Below are 18,981 nucleotides of genomic sequence, written 5' to 3'. Positions count from 1 at the left end.
CAGTTATGACTCATTCATAAAAACTCTGTTATCCAAATATTATAAATATAAATTAATTCAACTTTTATTCCACATTAATTCAACTTTTATTCCACAGAATTTTATAGTGTGCTCCATTTAAGCTCTCAATTTTCAAATTAAAATAACATGCTGTTCTGACCTTGAGCTGAATTTTTTTCTGTAGCTCTTCCATAGCTTCTTGCTGAGCTGCTGTGAGTGCTGCCAACCGTTCTTCCCTGTCTCTGTAAGACACAGTCAAATCTGTAGGTTCACCTGCTTGAAGTAACACACCTCAATCTCATGAAACAAAAAAATACAATTTAGTTTAGGCTTATATTTTCTCAAATATTGCCTAATAAATACTTGAGAAGCAATAGTAGTTTGTTCATCCTGTTTGTTTTTAGTAATGAAGCAATACAGCTGATTAGCTATGAAAATAAAGTTTCTGACCCCAAGAATAGTTCTGGAACTATCATTAAATATAAAATGTTGAAAACATAATTTATACCTATCTTCTTAAAAATATTATTAATATCACAACAAAACAATAGAAAAGTTATAAACCAATAAGCAAAGTGAACAGAAGAGGTAACCATGATGTGCTCTGAATATCAACATTTCAACTGAAAAGCAAAACAAAGAATACTGGTATCTGAGCCTTCAGGGAAATTAGAAAGGAAGGTGTTTTGATGAGAAGCTCAGAAACACAACAACTGTAGCAGATCACCTGCTGCCGCCTCCACCTCCTCTCTGCCCCATCTCCAGTGAATCAAGCAGATCTCCTCCAGCCTGCCTTCCCACACATCCTGTGGTTCTAGCCCCCCACTCCAGTAGGCTTCCTCTAGGAACTTGCCAGGCAAGTCTGACATGGAGGCAAATAGGCCAGCAGTTCTCAAGCTATGGAATGTAACCTCTTTGGTGGTCAAACATCCCATTCCCAAGCGTCACATATCAGTTATTTATATTATGAATCATAACTAGCAAAATTACAGTTATAAGTAGCAACCAAAATGATTTTATGGCCAAGGGTCACCACAACATGAAGGACTGTATATTAAAGGGTCACAGCATTAGGAAGTAGTAGGTCATTAAAGCAGGTAGATAGGCAAGCTTCAGATTTTCACCCCTCCCTCTCTTCTCCATAGCCAATCCCCCAGTTTCATCCCTATTTGTGGCCACTTCTCACTCTTTGCCTCCATTTCCGAGGGACTAATCAAATCTGAGTAGAACACCCTACTCTCCTCCCTCCTGTGGAACCCCTCACAGCCCACCCCTAGCCCATCCTCCTACCTAAGTGTCAGCTTCCAACGCCTAGAAACACATTTTTTGCTGGAAGCCACAGTGGCTACATAAGTCAGGATCCCTGAAGAATTTCCTACTATACAACACACAGCCACCAAACTCTACTAACCAGAGAGGGCAACCAAACAAGGAACAAAACATCCACCCAACAAAGACAAAGACAGATATCAGCACCTGGAATTACAATATTCACAAGCCAAGATACCTAAATGCCAGCTTGAAAACAATAACAGCCAGGACAAAATGTCCCCACCACAGTCCAGGCACCCTGCAAGAGCAGGCTCTGATATCTGCAACACAGCTGAAGCAGAAGACAAAACCTTTAAAATAGCCTTTATGAATATGACAGAGATCCTTAGAGACAATGAATAAATCTCTTTTTAAAAAATCTAGGAAAACACAACATAGTGGAAAGGAAATAAAACAGTTCAAGACCTGAAACTGGAAATAGAGTCAGAAAAAAAAAAACTGTGGGAAATCTGGATAAGAAAAATTTAGAAACTCAAACAAGAACCTCACAGATAAGCCCCTCAAACAGAATACAAGAGATGGAGAAAGAAATCTCAGACATTAAAGAGATGCTTAGAAGAAATGGATACCACAACATAAGAAAATGTTAAATCTAAAATAAATCCTGACACAAAACATCTAGGACACTGTGAAAAGACCAAATCTAAAAGTAACAGTAATAGAGGAAAGAGAAGAAATGCAAGTCAAAAACACAGGAAATATTTTCAACAAAATAATAGAAGAAAATTTCCCTGACCTAAAAAAGGAGATGGCTCTCAAGATATAAGAAGTATACAATATACCAAATAGAGTAGATCAGAAAACAAAAACCCACAGGTACAAATAATCAAATATGGAGCATAAAGAACAAATAAAGAATAATAAAAGGTACAAAAGAAAAAGGCCATGTAACATAAAGGCCGAACTATCTGAATAACACTTGATTTCTTGATGGAGACTCTAAAACCATAGGGACCTGAACATATGTTCTACGGATGCTTAAGAGACCATACATGCCAGCCCAGACTACTGTACCCAGCATAACTTTTAATCACCATGGATGAAAAAAAAAGACATTCCATGATAAAGCCAAATTTAAGCAATATCTATTCTACAAATCCAACACTACAGAATGCGCTAGAAAGAAAATTCCAACCTAATGAGGTTAATGACATCCAAGAAAACACAAAGAATAAATAATCCCAGACCAGCAAATAAAAAGGGAAATATATACATACACACTAACACCAATAAAATAACAGGAATCAACAAACCCTTCTCACTGATATCTCTCAACATCAGTGTTCTTAATTCCCAAATTAAAAAGAGAGAGAGAGAGAGAGACTAAGAGAATGGATGAAGAAACAGAAGGAACCAGCCTTCTGCTTAATCCAAGACAAGCATCTTAAGATCAAGGATAGATATCACCTCAGGCTAAAGAAAAAGAAAAAATATTGCAAGAAAATGGAAAAAAGAAGCTGGTATAGCCATTTAATATCTAACAAAATAGACTTCAAACCAAAATGAATCAAAAAAGATGGGGAAGAATACTACATACTCAAAGGAAAAACCCACACATATTGACCCTCACACACTGAGACCTTTATTCCCCAACATCATACTTTTATTGAGAATTTCATACGATGCACTCTAATCACACTTGTTTCCCACCCTTGCACCCCCCCCAAATACCACACAAGTCCAGTTTGTGTTGCCCACTGTGTTGGAGCACAGTCAAACTCCTAGTGATAAGCTCCTTCCCCAATCCCTCACCAAAAGCCATCAACTGTGAAGAGCTATACTTCAGTATCTTTATCACAGTTTTTTTTTTGCATGGGAGGGGTTCAAAACAGGGTTTCTCGGTGTAGCCTTGACTGTCCTGGAACTTATTCTGTAGACCGGGCTGACCTTAAACTCACAAAGATCTGCTTGTCTCTGCTTCCCTAGTACTGGAATTAAAGGTACACTCCAACCACTGTGAAGGCCCAAAAATGTGAGCCTATTTCCACCTTGACCAAAGGTCAGAGAGTTGGAACTTACCTCTATTCCTTCAAGATTATTTTCTGTTTTTACCTCAAACAAAGGTCCCACCTACATTTCCGACCAGTTCTGAGAGTTCTACTCTCTCAAGGTTACTGTCAACAAGCACTGGTAATAATATACAGACCTTGTATTTCAGGAATAGAGAAGTAGATATGTTTCAACTCCAAACAAAAGTCTAAGTATCCAACTAAGTTCCTACTCCCTTAAGGAGATAACAATAGAATCCAAACATGAGTGGTCTGACTATAGAATGTTTTGGTATAGGGTGTGAGCTTGACTTGTTTTGTTCTAGCAACAGAATGTTTAACTATGAATGCAGCCAACAACCTTGTATCATGTTAATGCAGTTTTTTATCTTATTCCTTCCTTTTGAGGTCAGGGATATTTTAAGCAATTGGAAATTAAGCACAAGCAATTTCAGTATTCACTGGAACTCCCTCCTGGTACTATCTTATGTTTTCTGTTTTATTATTTTACTCATGTCTTCATACTCTTTACTAATTTTTCTGAGCCTCACACCCCTAACCTGGTAAATGGTATTTTTGTCAAGGCTGGTGCCCAACAAACTGCCCGACCCTTTATAACAGCTTTTAAGGACTCTCTTTAATAGCTTCTTGTCTGGACTGTTTCTTTGTGGGGAAAGAAGAGATCCCCACTGCCTCTAATGTAGTGTGTTTATCTCATGGAAACTTCCTGTTCTATTGAGCATTTTTACCTGTGGATTACGATGAAGATAATACCTTCTTAAGCTGTACTGTCTAATTGGTGATAATAATGTTAGTTTATTTGGAGTTTTGATGACTAAAGATAAAACAAGGAAGTGTCACACAGCTAGAATACATGAGATTCCATTAAGGAGCCATACAGACTATGACTCAGGTTAATGATTAAGAAAAACAATTGACTCCTAGTTAGTCCAGCTACCTTAAATTCTTTTAACCTTATGTTGAAATAATTGGAGCGGCGGGGCTGCATCCCAGGCACCCCTGCCGCCTGCACGGCTAGCTTTAGCTTATGCCCCGAAATAATTACACGGAAACTGTATTCTTTTAAACACCGCTTGGCCCATTTCTATCTAGCCTCTTCTAGGCTAGCTCTTGCACCTGGACTAGCCCATTTCTAATAATCTGCTGTAGCCCACGAGCCGGCTTACCAGGAATGATCTTAACCTGTATCTGCCTGGGGTAGAAGAATCATGGCAACTCTCTGACTCAGCTTCTTTCTCCCAGCCTTCCATTCTGTTTACTCCACCCACCTAAGGGTGGGCCTATCTATTGGGCCTAGCAGTTTCTTTATTGCTTAACCAATGAAATCAACAGACTGATATATGACACTCCCCCATCAACCTTAATGTTGGTAGATGTGTTCACAGGTTTCAGAGTGCATTGTAGCTGAAACAAAGCCTTCTCATAATGTAAGGCTAGACTAAGATGTTTTTGTCAAATAGTTTTGAGGTGAAAAACCCACAAAGACAACCTAAAGTTTTAGAAAGGCACATAGCTGAATGAGGAACTTGTTGAGGTCAGGGAACAAGAACAAAGCAGTCCAATTACCATTAGCTGACTTGCCTTGCTTGCTAGGATTGGTTGATGACCAAAGGTGATGATTAATTCCTTATACCCATTTCTGCCCTCAATCTCCTGATAGAAGAACCTATTGACAAGTGGCTATGTACCCTAAAGATTTAAAGTAGAGTTGATTGATTCTTTTTTATATATAAAAGTTTAGATTTGTGATTCCTTTAAGAGTCCTTAAAAGATTACCTTTCAAGATAAGCAATAAAGTGATTGGTCTTTTCTTTGTAATAGCCTGCCAGTAAAAGACATGGCAAAGAAGAATATCTTCCCTACACGGTTAATCTATAATACGTTGTTTGAGTATGTATGTACACTGGTTCTTGGGATAATTTGTTTTTCACTTGTAATATGTGAAATTTGCAGTCAAAAAACATGCTGATTTTTACTATTTGTTTTGTATCCATTGCAATCATTCACTTGAAAAAGAGAATGTAACCACATTGTGATTTTTATATTGCCTCAAAGATTTTGCTGGGGTATATAAGCTGCAAGAAAAAGAATAGAGACAGAGTTAAAATATGCTAGTAGAAAAATATCAAGACTGTGAGGATTAAAAGGGAAACATCAAGAATAAAGATACACTTAGAAGGAAAACGTCAATATTGAGAGAATTAGGAGGAAAACATCAAGAGAGACAGAAGTGACATTTCTGGATAGAGATAAGAAAAGAGAATACAGAATACAAAATCAGAATTTTTTTTAAAAAAAGGAGAATAAAGAAAAGTATCTAAAGGAAACCATCAAAAGAATGTGTGAGTGACTTTTTCTTCAACTTCCTCAGATTAAAAAGTCTAGTATGTGTCTACTCTATGGCTTCCTTTAGAGTCCTGCAGCACCTGGGGGCTGTCTCCCCAGGCAATGGTATCCAGAGGCAGCACACACCATAGAAGGTTATCAAGAAGACTTAATCCAGAAAAACAAAGCATTATTAATCTCAGAGCCCAGGCCCTCTTGCCAGCTACATGCTTCTTTGTCCACCACAGCTGGGAAAATATAATATGCCACTCTCACCAACAGACAAGCCATCCAAACAAAAACTACAAAGGGAGAGGCTGGAACCAATGGACATTATAAGCCAAATGGACCTAACATATTTACATAATTTTTCACCCAGACATCCTATCTGACCACCAGATTAAAGCTGCATATCAGCAACAGAAAGCTTACAAACTTGTGGAAACTGAACAACTCACTGCTGAATGAAAAATGGGTCAAGGTAGAAATTAAAAAAGAAATTCAAGACTTTCTAGAATTAAATGAAAATAAATAAACAACGTACCCAAACTTATGGAACACAGTGAAGGTGGTTCTAAGAGGCAAGTTTATAACACTAAGTGATTATATTTTTTTAAAAAAATGGAGATCTTATAATGTAACTTAACAGAACAGCTGAAAGCCCTAGACGAAAAAGAAAAAAAACAGTTATACCCAAAAGAAGTAGATGGAAAAAAAGACAAGAAGAAAAGCATAAACCTAGAAAATGGGAAAATGTTTTTACCAACTACATATCTGATGGAGGGCTAATATCCAAAATCTGTAAAGAACTCAAAAACTAGAAATCAAAAAAACAAACAACCCAATTGAAAAATGAGGCACAGATCTAAACAGAAAATTCTCAAAAGAGGAAATTCAAATGGCTGGAAAAACAAATGTTCAACATTCTTAGTCAACAGGGAAATAAAAATTAAAACTTCTTTGAGATTTCATCTTATACCTGTCAAAATGGCTAAGGTTTAAAAAAAAAGAAACAAAAACAAAACAAAAAAACAGTTAACATGTTGTTCATCCTTAGGAGGATGTGGAGTAAGGGGAACACTCATCCACTGCTGGTGAAGTGAAAACTTGTATAGCATTACACTATGAAAATCAGTATGGCAGTGCCTCGGGAAGATGGGAATCGATCTACCTCAAGATCCAGCTATAACAATCCTGGGCATACATTCAAAAGGACACTTCATCCTACCACAGAGACACTTGCTCATCCATGTTGACTGCTGCTTTATTCATAGCCAGAAATCAGAAACAACCTTGAAGTCTCTCAATATTTCTTTAAGAATAGATAAAGAAAATATGGTACATTTACACAACAGAATATCACTCAGCCACTAAAAAATAAAATTTGCAGGTAAATGGATGGGACTAGAAAAAGAAATCATCCTGAGTGAGGTAGCCCAAACCCAAAAAGATGAACATGGTAATGTACTCACTTGTAAGTGGACACTAGCCATAAACAAAGGTTATTGAGCCTATAGTTCATGATCCCAGAGAAGCTAGGTAACAAAGTGAACCTAAGAAAAACTTACATATATCCACCTAGAAAATCAAAATAGACAAGATCACCTGACAAAATGGAAAGCATGGGGGTGGGGAGAGAAGAGAGCGTGGAAGGGGAACGGGGGAGAAAGAACTTGGAATGGAATGGTCAACATGGAGGAAGGACAGAGATGAGTGCAAGGAAAGAGATATCTTGATTGAGGGAGCCTTTATGAGGCTAGCAAGAAACCTAGCTCTAGAAAAATTCATAGGAATCCACATGAATGACCCCAGCCAAGACCCTAAGCTATAGAGGAGAAGGTGCCCGAACTGGTCTTGCCTTGTAGTCAGATTGATGAATATCTTAAATGTTACCATAGAACCTTCATCCAGCATACGATGGAAACAAAGACAGAGACCCGAATTGGAGCACTGGACTAAGCTCCCCAAGTCCAGTTGAAGAGTGGAAGGAGTGAGAATATGAGCAAAGAGGTCAAGACTATGATGGGAACACCCACTGAAACAGCTTACCTGAGCTAATCAGAGCTCACCAACCCCAGCAGACAGGAAGGAACCAGCATAGGACCAAACTAGACCCTCTGAATGTTGGTGATATTTATAGGGTTGGGGCAAACAGTGAGACCACTGGCAGTGGCACCAGGATTTACGCCTACTGCTTGTACTGGCTTTTTGGGGACCCATTCTCTTTGGATGGATATCTTGCTCAGCCTAAATATAGTAGGGAGGGCCTTGGACCTTCCCCAATGCAATGTGTCTCACCTAATCTGTGAAGTGGATGGCAGAGAGGGTAAGTGGAGTGAATAGGAGGAGAGGAGGGAGTGAGAACTTGGATTGGTATGTATAATGAAAAAAGATAGTTTGTTTTCTTTAAAAAACAAAACCATAACTCAGGCAACTTATAAAAGAAAGCATTTGTTTTATGGGCTCACGATTCTAGAGGGTTAGAACCCATGAGCATCATGGCAGAGGAAAACATGGAGACAGGCAGACAGGCATGGCACTAGAGCAGTAGTATACAGCTTACATATTGAGACAACAAAAAAAGACAAAAAAGGTAAATGAGAATGGTATAGCCTTTTCCAATCTCAAAGCCCACCCCAGTAACACACCTCCTTCAATGTCACACCTCCTAATCCTTCCCAAATAATTCCACAAATTGTGACCAAGCATTCAAATACATGAGCCTATGGGGTCATTCTCATTCAAACCACCACAAATTGTAGCATTAAACATACAAAATAAATGATGCCATATTGATATTAAAAAAATTTAACAAATATGACACGGATGGATTTTTAAATTATATAGGGAAGAAACACTACCTCAGTTAGGTAATCAAAGGTAACAAGATCAGGGTTGGAAGTGATCTGAGAGGATAAGTGCTTCCCATAAGGCATCCTCAGCTCAGATTCCCCAGGGCCCACATAAAAAGTTGGGTTTTTAGCATGTGCCTATAAGCCTAGTGCTAAGCAGCTGGAGACCAGAGGATCCTTGGGTATTGTTGGCCAACAAGTTTAGCCAAACTAGTGACCTCCAGGTTTCTTGGCAGAACTTTTTTGTTGTTATTCAAAAATAAGATTAAAAATCAATTGAAGAAATTTCTGATGCTGATCTCCTGCCTCCAAATGTACACGTGCACATATACACTTAAACCCATGTGAAATACAAATAAGGAATAAATCGAGATGATATCATAAGTTTTGATATGTTAATAATACTCCACTTGTGTTATCCTCCTCATAAAACATCATAACTCCAATCTAACCATAAGAAAAATATCAGACATGTCCTAAGAAACATCCCATAAAAATCTCAAACACTGGGATGTAAAGATGGCTAGGCAGTTAAGAGCACTGGCTGTTCTTCTAGAGGATCCAGGTGGAATTCCCAGAACCCACATGGCTGCTCACAACCATCTTAAACTCCAATTTCAGAGGATCTGAGGCAATCTCCTTGCTTCTGAGGGCAGTAGGCAGCACAGATACACATGTATGAAAAATATCCATATACATAAAATAAGATAATTTAAAATCCTAAATACTAACTCCCTGAAAGTGTGGAATCATCAAACCCAAAGAAAGTCTAAGAAACCATCAAACCTCAAAGAACTAAAGATAACTAAAAAATATTTGAAGAAATTATGGTAAATAATGGTCAAATGCTTCCAAAATTTATCTTTAAAAACACATTAATTGGCTGGGTGGTGGTGGCACACACCTTTCATTCCAGCACTTGGAGGCAACGGCAGTGATTTTAAGGCCAGCCTGGTTTACAAAGCAACCTCCAGAACAGCCAGGATTGTCATAGAGAAACCCTGTCTTGAAAATCCAAAAAAGAAAAAAAAACATTAATACACAGAACATTAATATAAAGAGAAACAAAGGGATCTCTAGAAAAAATATTTTCAAAATTTCAAAAGACAAAGAGAATGACTGTTTTGTGAGCATGAAGAAACAATTTACCACACGTAGGAAAAATAGCATGATTAAAGGCAGAGGTCTCCTTAGAAACAAAAGAAAAGAACAAGTCAAAATTTTGAAAGAAAAACTATTATTCAAATGAAATAAAATTAAAATATTCCCAGATGAATGAGTAACCAGAAGTTCACTGAACACAAAATCCTTTGCAAAAAAATGCTACAGTGAGTCTTATCAACTAAAAAAAAAACATCACACCTGGATAAAAAGAAATGACACATATCAGAATGATTAATAAATGCTTAAAGAAACACAAAGGAATGCAAAAAATGCTTTTGTGTTTAATTTTGTGGTTTCTTTAAAAAATATAGGACAGCATAAGAAATAACTGTAACTCTATATTCTTCTGTTCATAACACACACAGATGCAAGATGTGCAACAATAAGGCATGAGAGGAAGAACAAAGTTGCTGCATTTACCATAGCTAATTTCGTCATAAACTTAAGTATATTGTAATAAGCCAAAAAGACTTCTCTACTTCAGCCAGTAAACAATAAGACAAAAATTAAAATAATGCACCTTTAAGACTCAATAAGGAACTGTGACAGAGGAACTGCCTCTATCAGATAGGTCTACAGTCATGTCTGAGGGGCATTTTGAGTATGGATTGAGGAGGAAGGGCCCATATCACCATGGGCAGTGTCAACCCAGGACTGGATGTCAGACCAGAAGTTAGCTAGTAAGCAGCATTCCCACAGGGTTTCTGCTTCAGTGCTTGTCTTGGTTTCTATTGATGATGGACTATAACCTGCAAGTCAGATAAAGCTTTTCTTTCCCAGGTTGCTTTCTAGTGTTTTATCACAGTAACAAAAAGAAAACTGGAAAAGGAGTTACAAATCATTTACCAGAAAGTTTTAGTTTAACAAAGAACAAAGCAGTAAAACTGAGAAAGACTTGAGAAACAGAGATGACAAATCTAAAACTGTGGCAAATAAACCCAATCATATTAGGAACAAACATTTGAATCAGAAGGCAGAAATAAATAAGCATATTTCAGAAAATTAAAATACATGTTCAAGAAACGAAACCACAATACATGAAAGTACAAGGACAGAAGACAAACTAAAAGGTAACTATGGTCATATTTATAACAGAAAAAAACTGGCTTTTGTAGCAGTAAGATAGAGTGAGAAAAGAATGTATGCACTTGATAATCAAAACACATGAAGATACTATTTTGCTATTCCACTTGAGACTGGGCAGACTGAGCATAAACCTAGTAAATAAAATACACGGAAGACTAGAGGGCTCTATCCCCTACTCAGTTGATAAATAGAGAACACTCTACCCAATACCATCTCCATTCTTCTGTATATTTAGTCCATATCTAAGGCTATAAACAAGGTGTCTACAAATACAGAAGCACTGAAAATAGGAAAAGTATATTTCTCAAATGACAAAAAACTTCATTAGAAACCAGTAACAGAAAGCAATGTGGCAAACAAGGCTAAATATACAGATCTAAAGAATGTCAAAGGGAAAAAAAATGTCAAAGGGATCTAAATAATCTAGGAATAAAAAATAAATTCTTCAACAGACCCACCCTTTATGATGCAAATACCTTTTCATTGAAGCTAAATAGAGTCAAATTACCTTTTCTTGAGCAATTAAAAAAAAAGAACTTCAAATAACTTTCTCAGGCAATACAAAGTTTTAAAAGTTCTTCATTTTGAATGTAATATCAAATATCATGGGAATTTAGCACATTTTTAAACTTCTGGTATTTCTAGAACATATGTAAGAAATTGCTGATGTTAAGATCTAATTTTTCTCAGTGGCAAACTGTTCATCAAAACCAAGATAGCAAAGTAGGTACCTAGCTCTTTCTCGGGCTGCATCTTCACGGGCTTTTTCCTTCTCTTGCCTCTGTTGTTCAATTCGGGCTTCTTGCTCTTTTCTCTTCATCAACAATTCCTCTACACGGGCCTGCCGTTCTGCCTCTAGGGCTCTCTTGCGTTCCTGATGTTAAAAACTAAAGTTACTATAATTATGTGAAATTAAAACAATCAAAGGCGATGTAACCTTAACACAAACATATATTCTAGATTATTCCTGGATTGTCACTATGTACATGGTTTCTAAGAATTTAAGAAAAAATTAAATAGCAATGACATGGTTTTCAGATGTTATCAGTGTTACACATAATGATAACATGATCTGGTATGAATTAAATCCTAAGAACTACATATAAATATATATACAAATTATACACACATATTATGGCACAGCTAGAAAACAGATTTAATCAAGTCTGAATATTCATGATCCATAAAAATATGCCAACTGTATTCCTACAAACTAACAAGTAATACTTTGAAAATAGAATTAGGTGAAAATTTTTTTGCAATAGAATGATAGCTAATCTTGGTAGTCAACTTGACTAAATCTGGATTAACTAAAACCCAACAAAGCAGCTGGCAAAACAGTAAAGGATTTTTCTTGATTGAATTATTTGAAGTGGAAAACCTACCCCAAGCCCAGACCACCCTACATCTGGGCCACACCTCCTGGAGGCAGCCCACATAAATGGACATGGGACATGGAAGAAGAAAGATTCACTTTTTGCCTGCTTGTCCTCACTCTCACTGGCAAGTTCATCTATCCTGTTCCTGAGCCATTCCTTTGCTGGCACTGGAACCTATTTCCTCGGGATTCCAATATGGACTGGAAATAGACAGCTGTCTAGGACGACCCTGAGACGCTAGCACCAACAGGGACTGAACAACTGCCGGATCCTTGGCTTTTCTGTCAGAAGATAGCTATTGTTGCACTATCCAGAATGCGGCCTGTAAGCACTCTAATATACAAACACACAGACACACACACACATACACAAGCATACATACACATATGCACACGCAAGCATACACATGCATGCACACATAAAAATTTCATTCTGTTAGTTCTTTCCTTTGAGAAACCTAATACAAATAACATCAAGAAAATCTTTCTTAAAAATAAGTAATAAATGTAATAAAAATCCATGATATGCATCAAAAACTATAAAATATTTCTAAAGTAAACTATATAAGGCACAGATGAATGAAAAGACATTTTCAATCCATAGTTTATGATATGGTTATCAATTACAAAGATACAGCTCAGGCAAAAGAACTTGTCTAGCACATGTGAGGGAGGCCCTGGGCTCAACCACCAGTACTGAAGGCAAAAAAATGAAGTTTCTTTTTTGTGAAAACCCAATAAAGAAATCATCTGAACAGAGAACCATCCTTGACACTGTCATCCCACAAGCAAAGCAATTATTCCCTCTCTCATGGTACTTTTATACCTGTTACATTTTTACACATTAAACTGGGATTTTATGATTTGCCACAAGGTAAATAATAATTAATTATTAATTGTTAATAATATCAATAATTGTCCTTGTCCTGGTGAGTTGAGATTTGTTATGCACATCTGCTCCTTATTAGAAAAGAATATGTATTCTCATGACTTCAAACCAGCCCAAAAGCCTATTTGTAGTACTCAAAGTGATCACAGCTGAAGGTATTTAGAATAGTCTCCATTTATGTAAATACTGCAATTTTTTTTCCTGTAGCAAAATTCTCCACAGATAAGGTCTATTTTCCCAAGAAGGAACTAAGATAGATTCTTCACAAGACAACTCATTCCCTATGATGCTTCCTCCATCATGGATATGGGAGCTGCAGAAATTCAACACTAATCAAGATTATGATGATACTGGTTAATAAATGATATGTTCCTCTGGTCCTAAGGACAAGGACTGCCCAAATCTTTATTAACTATTTCAATAATATTCTTTTTGGATCAGAAGAAGGAAATAATTACAGAACAACAGATGAGAGTATCCCAGAGTAGCTCAGTGTACATCCGGCTGACCTTCGAGGACACTGATGTCCTCTCCATTCACTGCAGTGCTGCACTGTGTCATGCACCCCTGGGAACGGAGACTAGGTTTTATCTACAGCCCCTGACTCAGAGCCTGAGATATGAAAAGTGCTTAGGAAAGGTTTAGCAGAATCCTACCTGCACAGCCTCATCACGAGCTTGCTTTTCTTCTTGTCTTCTCTGACGTTCTTCCTGTAATTCATTAAGCCTCTGCTCATATTCCTTCAATTTTGATAAAACATCATGGCGTTTGTTCTGAGCTTCAAGGGTGTTTATGAAGGCAATCTCATTTACCTTCAATGAGAATGAAGAAGGAGTTAGAATCAAATTAATTCTTAAAAGAGAAAGAAAAGTATGTGTATGCCGCAGCTGCCCACGAACCATCTGGGGCTGGAGTCACAGGCACCTCAGCTACATGATGGGGTGCTATGAACCAAATCCAGGTCCTCTGGAAGAGCAGTATACACTCTTAACTACTGATCCACCTCTCCAGCCCCTTGATTTAATTCTTATAAAAAAAAGAACTTTAGCAATGATTTCACGTAATATTATTTAAATCAGCAGTAAGTCATGGGAAAAGTAACTGATAAGTTTTTCCTGCCAGTATTTACCTCAAAGTAAACTAATGCATCAAGACTGAGATATAACACATGGGAAGGGTATGCAAGGATTTTAACATTGTAATAAAGAATAAGAAACTCAAGCAAACAGACAACTCTGTATATCTGGTAGGAAACCTTAGTTCGAAGGAAGGAACTATTTCACACTTCAAGAGACGTAGAGGGATAGTGCAGGCTGCATTCCAGGTACTAGGAAAGGTTTGGTCATCAAGAGACATAACAACAACAACAACAAAATTACAGGTATATGAGACACTTGTCTGGAACTGCTTTCTTTACAACTCCAGAACCTGGACAATAAAATGCTCTTCAGAACAGCAGCTGAATGTGTTTGAGATGGTATGTCTCAGGAAGATTCTAGGCATTACACAAAGAGATAGACTGCGTGGCAATGGCATTAAGAAACACTTCCATAGACAGAAAGAAGTAAACTACAGGATACGGCAAATTGAAGACCTGGGTATTAATCCACATACCGATGAACACCTGATTTTTGACAAAGAAACTAAAAATACACAATGGAAAAAGAAAACATTGTCAACAAATGGTGCTGGCATAACTGAATGTCAGATGTAGAAGAATGCAAATAGATCCATATCAACCTACATACACAAAACTCAAGTCCAAATGGATTAAAGACCTCAATATAAATCTGACCACACTGAACCTGATAGAAGAGAAAGTGGGAAGTAGCCTTCAATGCATAGGCACTGAGAGCAGCAATGAATAAATGGGACCTCCTGAAACTGAGAAGCTTTTGTAAAGCAAAGGACATAGTCAATAAGACAATAAGGCAGCCTACTGAATGGGAAAAGATCTTCACCAATCCCACAAGAGACAGAGAACTGATCTCCAAAATATATAAAGAACTAAAGAAACTAGACATCAAAATTCAAAATAACCCAATTTAAAAAAAATGGGATACAGAACTAAACAGAGATTTCTCAACAGAAGAATCTCAAATGGCCAAAAGACACTTAAGAAAATGCTCAACATCCAGCTATTACAAGTAATGCTGCTATAAACATAGTTGAACAAATTCTTTTGTAGTATGATAGCGCATATCTTGGGTATATTCCCAAGAGTGGTATTGCTGGATCCTGGGGTAGGCTGTGAGAAACCGCCACACTGATTTCCAAAGTGGTTGCACAAGTTTGCATTCCCACTAGCAATGGATGAGTGGTCCCCTTACATCACATCCTCTCCATCAAAGGCTATCACTGAAGTTTTTGATTTTAGCCATTCTGACAGGTGTAAGATGGTATCTCAAAGTTGTTTTGATTTGCATTTCCCTGATCACTAAGGAGGTTGAGCAGGACCTTAAAGTGTCTTTTGGCCATTTGAACTTCTTCTGTTAAGAATTCTCTGTTCAGTTCAATGCCCGATTTTTTAATTGGGTTAATTAGGATTTAGCCATCAGAAAAATGTAAATCAAACTGGCTCTGTGATGCCATCTTACACCAGTTAGAATGGCTAAGATCAAAAACACCAATGATAGCTTATGCTGGAGAGGTGGTAGAGTAAGGGGAACACTCATGCAAATGGATGGACCTAGAAAACACCAACCTGAGTGAGGTAACCCAGACCCAAAAATATGAACATGGTATGTACTCATTCATAAGTGAATACTAGTTGTAAAGCAAAGAATAACGAGCCTATAGTCTATGATCCTAGAGAAGCAAAGTAACAAGGTGAACCATAAGAAAAACATACATAGATCCACCTAGAAAGTCGAAATAGACAAGATCTCCTGGCAAATCTGAAACATGGGGGTAGAGGAGAGGGGATGATGGAAGGGAAAGAGGAGAAGCGTAGGGGAGGAAAAAGGAGAACTTGGAACAGGGTAGTCGAGATGGAGGGACAGAGATGAGAGCAAGAAAAGAGATATTTTGATTGAAGGAACCATTATGGCTCTAGAGAAATTCCCAGGAATCCACATGGATGACCCCAGCTAAGACCCTAAGCAATAGTGAAGAGGGTACCTGAATTGGTCTTGCCTTGTAGTCAGGTTTGATGAATATCTTAAATGTTACCATAGAACCTACATCCAGCATATGATGGAAACAGAAACAGAGACCCGCACTGGAGCACTGGACTGAGCTCCCCAAGTCCAGTTGAAGAGTGGGAGGAGTGAGAATATGAGCAAAGAGGTCAAGACCATGATGAGGACACCCACTGAGACAGCTTACCTCAGCTAATCGGAGCTCACCAACTCCAACCAGACAGGAAGGAACCAGCATAGGACCAAACTAGACCCTCTGAATGTGGGTAACAGTTGTAGGGCTGGGGCAGACTGAGGGGCCACTGGCAGTGGCACAAGGATTTATCCCTACTGCTTGTATTGGCTTTTTGGGATCTTATTCTCTTTGGATGGATATCTTGCTCAGCCTAGATATAGTAGGAAGGGCCTTGGACCTTCCCCAAAGCAATGTGCCTTACCTAATCTGAGGAGTCATGAGGGGTGGGGTGGTATGTGGAAGGAATGGAAGGAGGGAAGGAAAGAATGGGAACTGGGATTGATATGTATAATGAAAAAAGATAGTTTGTTTTTTTTTAAATAAGATTTTTTTTTAAAAAAAAAACTAGTTTAGGAACCTGTCATTTAAAGTATTTTTAAAACGGGAAACAATGTAGTATTTTAGAGACTAATTTACAAAATTTTGTTTAATATGAATTTGTGCTGATATAAAAAACAGACTATATAAAATTAGGTCTGGTCATATTATTCTGATACTTTTATTTTTATTTTTTTAGTTGTTGAAAAAAATTTCTGCCTCCTCCCCGTTTCCCATTTCCCTCCCCCTCCTCCTACACCTCTCCCCCTCCTCCCACTCCATTCCCCCCCCTCTAGAGACTGAAGAGCAGTCCAGATTCCCTGCCCTGCGGGAAGTCCAAGGACCTCCCACTTCTATCCCGGTCCAGGAAGGTGAGCATCCAAACAGGCTAGGCTCCCACAAAGCCAGAACATGCAGTAGGATCGAAACCCAGTGCCATTGTCCTTAGCTTCTCATCAGCCTTCATTGTCCGCCATGTTCAGAGAGTCCAGTTTCATCCCATGCTTATTCAGTCCCAGTCCAGCTGGCCTTGGTGAGCTCCCAATAGATCAGTTCCACTGTCACAGCGGGTGGGTGCACCCCTCACGGTGATACTTTTATTTTTAAATTGGGTGTAAGAAGTAATACATTTCATCATATCCATGAGTGACGGAATTTTCCTACTCATATATCATTACACGTTGTTCCAATTGGTCCTCTCCCCCAGATCTGTGCCCAGTCTTCCCTGCTGCCTGGTTGTCTCCTTCATTCACAGATGGTCTCCCCATCTACCTTCCTCCCTTAATATCTTCCTCTCTCATAATCTCCTTCACAGCTTCATAAATTATTCATACACACAATTTTAAGTCAAGGTTCTATATATAAAAATTTAGTTTTTCTAAGACAGACTTATTTTGCTTAATTTAATGGTTTCCAGTTCTATTCATTTTCTATAAATGTTATGATTTCATCTTTCTTTACAATTGAATAAAATTCTATTGCAAATATGCACCAAATTTTATTTGTTTGTTCATTTACTAATGGACAATTAAGCTGGGCCCATTTCCTAGCTTTTGTGAAAATGCAGCCATAAACAAGGATGTGCAGTTATGTCTCTGTGTGGTAATGTCAGAGTATTTCAGTAACATACCCAGATGTGGTATAGCTAGATTATATGGCAGTTGTATTTTTAGCTTTGTTGGCTGCATCAATTTACCTTTCAACAATACCATCTGAGGGTACATATTTCCCCACAACCTCACTTATATTTAACCATCTCTTCTGTAACTTCTAGTTTCTGGAATCAAAGGCTACTCTTGATTTCACTGAGCTAGATCATCATATCACCTGGTTAGTGTTGAAAAAGGTTTATTGGTTTTGCTTTCTCTAAGAACCATCTCTATCATTAATTCTAAGTATTACTCTTTTCATCTCCACTTCATTAATTTCTGCTCTGGTCTTTTTTTTTTTTTTTTTTTGGTTTTTCGAGACAGGGTTTCTCTGTGGCTTTGGAGCCTGTCCTGGAACTAGCTCTGTAGACCAGGCTGGTCTCGAACTCACAGAGATCCACCTACCTCTGCCTCCCGAGTGCTGGGATTAAAGGCGTGCGCCACCATCGCCCGGCCTGCTCTGGTCTTTTTTTTTTATTAATTTTTTTTATTTATTTTTTTAAATTTATTTATTTATTAAAGATTTCTGTCTCTTCCCCGCCACCACCTCCCATTTCCCTCCCCCTCCCCCAATTAAGTCTCCCCCCAGCCCAAAAAGCAATCAGGGTTCCCTGTCCTGTGGGAAGTCCAAGGAACCCCCACCTCCATCCAGGTCTAGTAAGTTGAGCATCCAAACTGCCTAGGCTCTGCTCTGGTCTTTTTAACTTCTTGGCATTTACTGCTTTTGGATTTGAACTGGTCTTGCTTTCCTAAGATCTTGAGGTTTAATATTAGTATATGAGAACTTTTGGAGGTTTTTGTTAATGTGAACACACTTAGCTAGATACTTTCATCTTAGAACTGATTTTGATACATTTTTAAGGTTCTAGAAAGCTACACTTTCATTTTTTTAATTGAACTTTAATTTCCTCCATGACTTCTTCAATGACTACTAATCAAGACTGTGCTATTCCATGTCCTTGTATCTACATAGTTTCTATAGGGGATTGTTTTATGGCTTTTGGTAATGGTTGATTTGTTTTCTTTCCCTATTGATTTCTACTTTGGTTGCACTAGGATCTATGATAGTATGAGAAACTACTCAATCGTTTTGTATTCGGGAAGA

General features: G+C 37.9%; 1 protein-coding gene across 2 annotated transcripts in view; it reads right to left on the bottom strand.

The window, feature by feature from the left end:
- Positions 1–18,981, bottom strand: part of Scaper (S-phase cyclin A associated protein in the ER) — a 329,952-nt gene that overhangs the window by 218,781 nt on the left and 92,190 nt on the right. For both annotated transcript variants that reach the window (XM_075965840.1, XM_075965839.1), the window contains exons 16-18: positions 13,692–13,847; positions 11,500–11,642; positions 161–242 (exon numbers count right to left, since the gene is read on the bottom strand). In XM_075965840.1, coding sequence (XP_075821955.1) covers positions 161–242; positions 11,500–11,642; positions 13,692–13,847 — 381 coding nt within the window. The remainder of the gene's footprint in view (positions 1–160; positions 243–11,499; positions 11,643–13,691; positions 13,848–18,981) is intronic.

This window comes from Microtus pennsylvanicus, chromosome 3 (assembly GCF_037038515.1).
Source record: "Microtus pennsylvanicus isolate mMicPen1 chromosome 3, mMicPen1.hap1, whole genome shotgun sequence".
Taxonomy (NCBI): Eukaryota; Metazoa; Chordata; class Mammalia; order Rodentia; family Cricetidae; genus Microtus; species Microtus pennsylvanicus.
The sequence above is the reverse complement of the archived record's forward strand: the minus strand, read 5'-3'. Positions and strand labels throughout refer to the sequence as shown.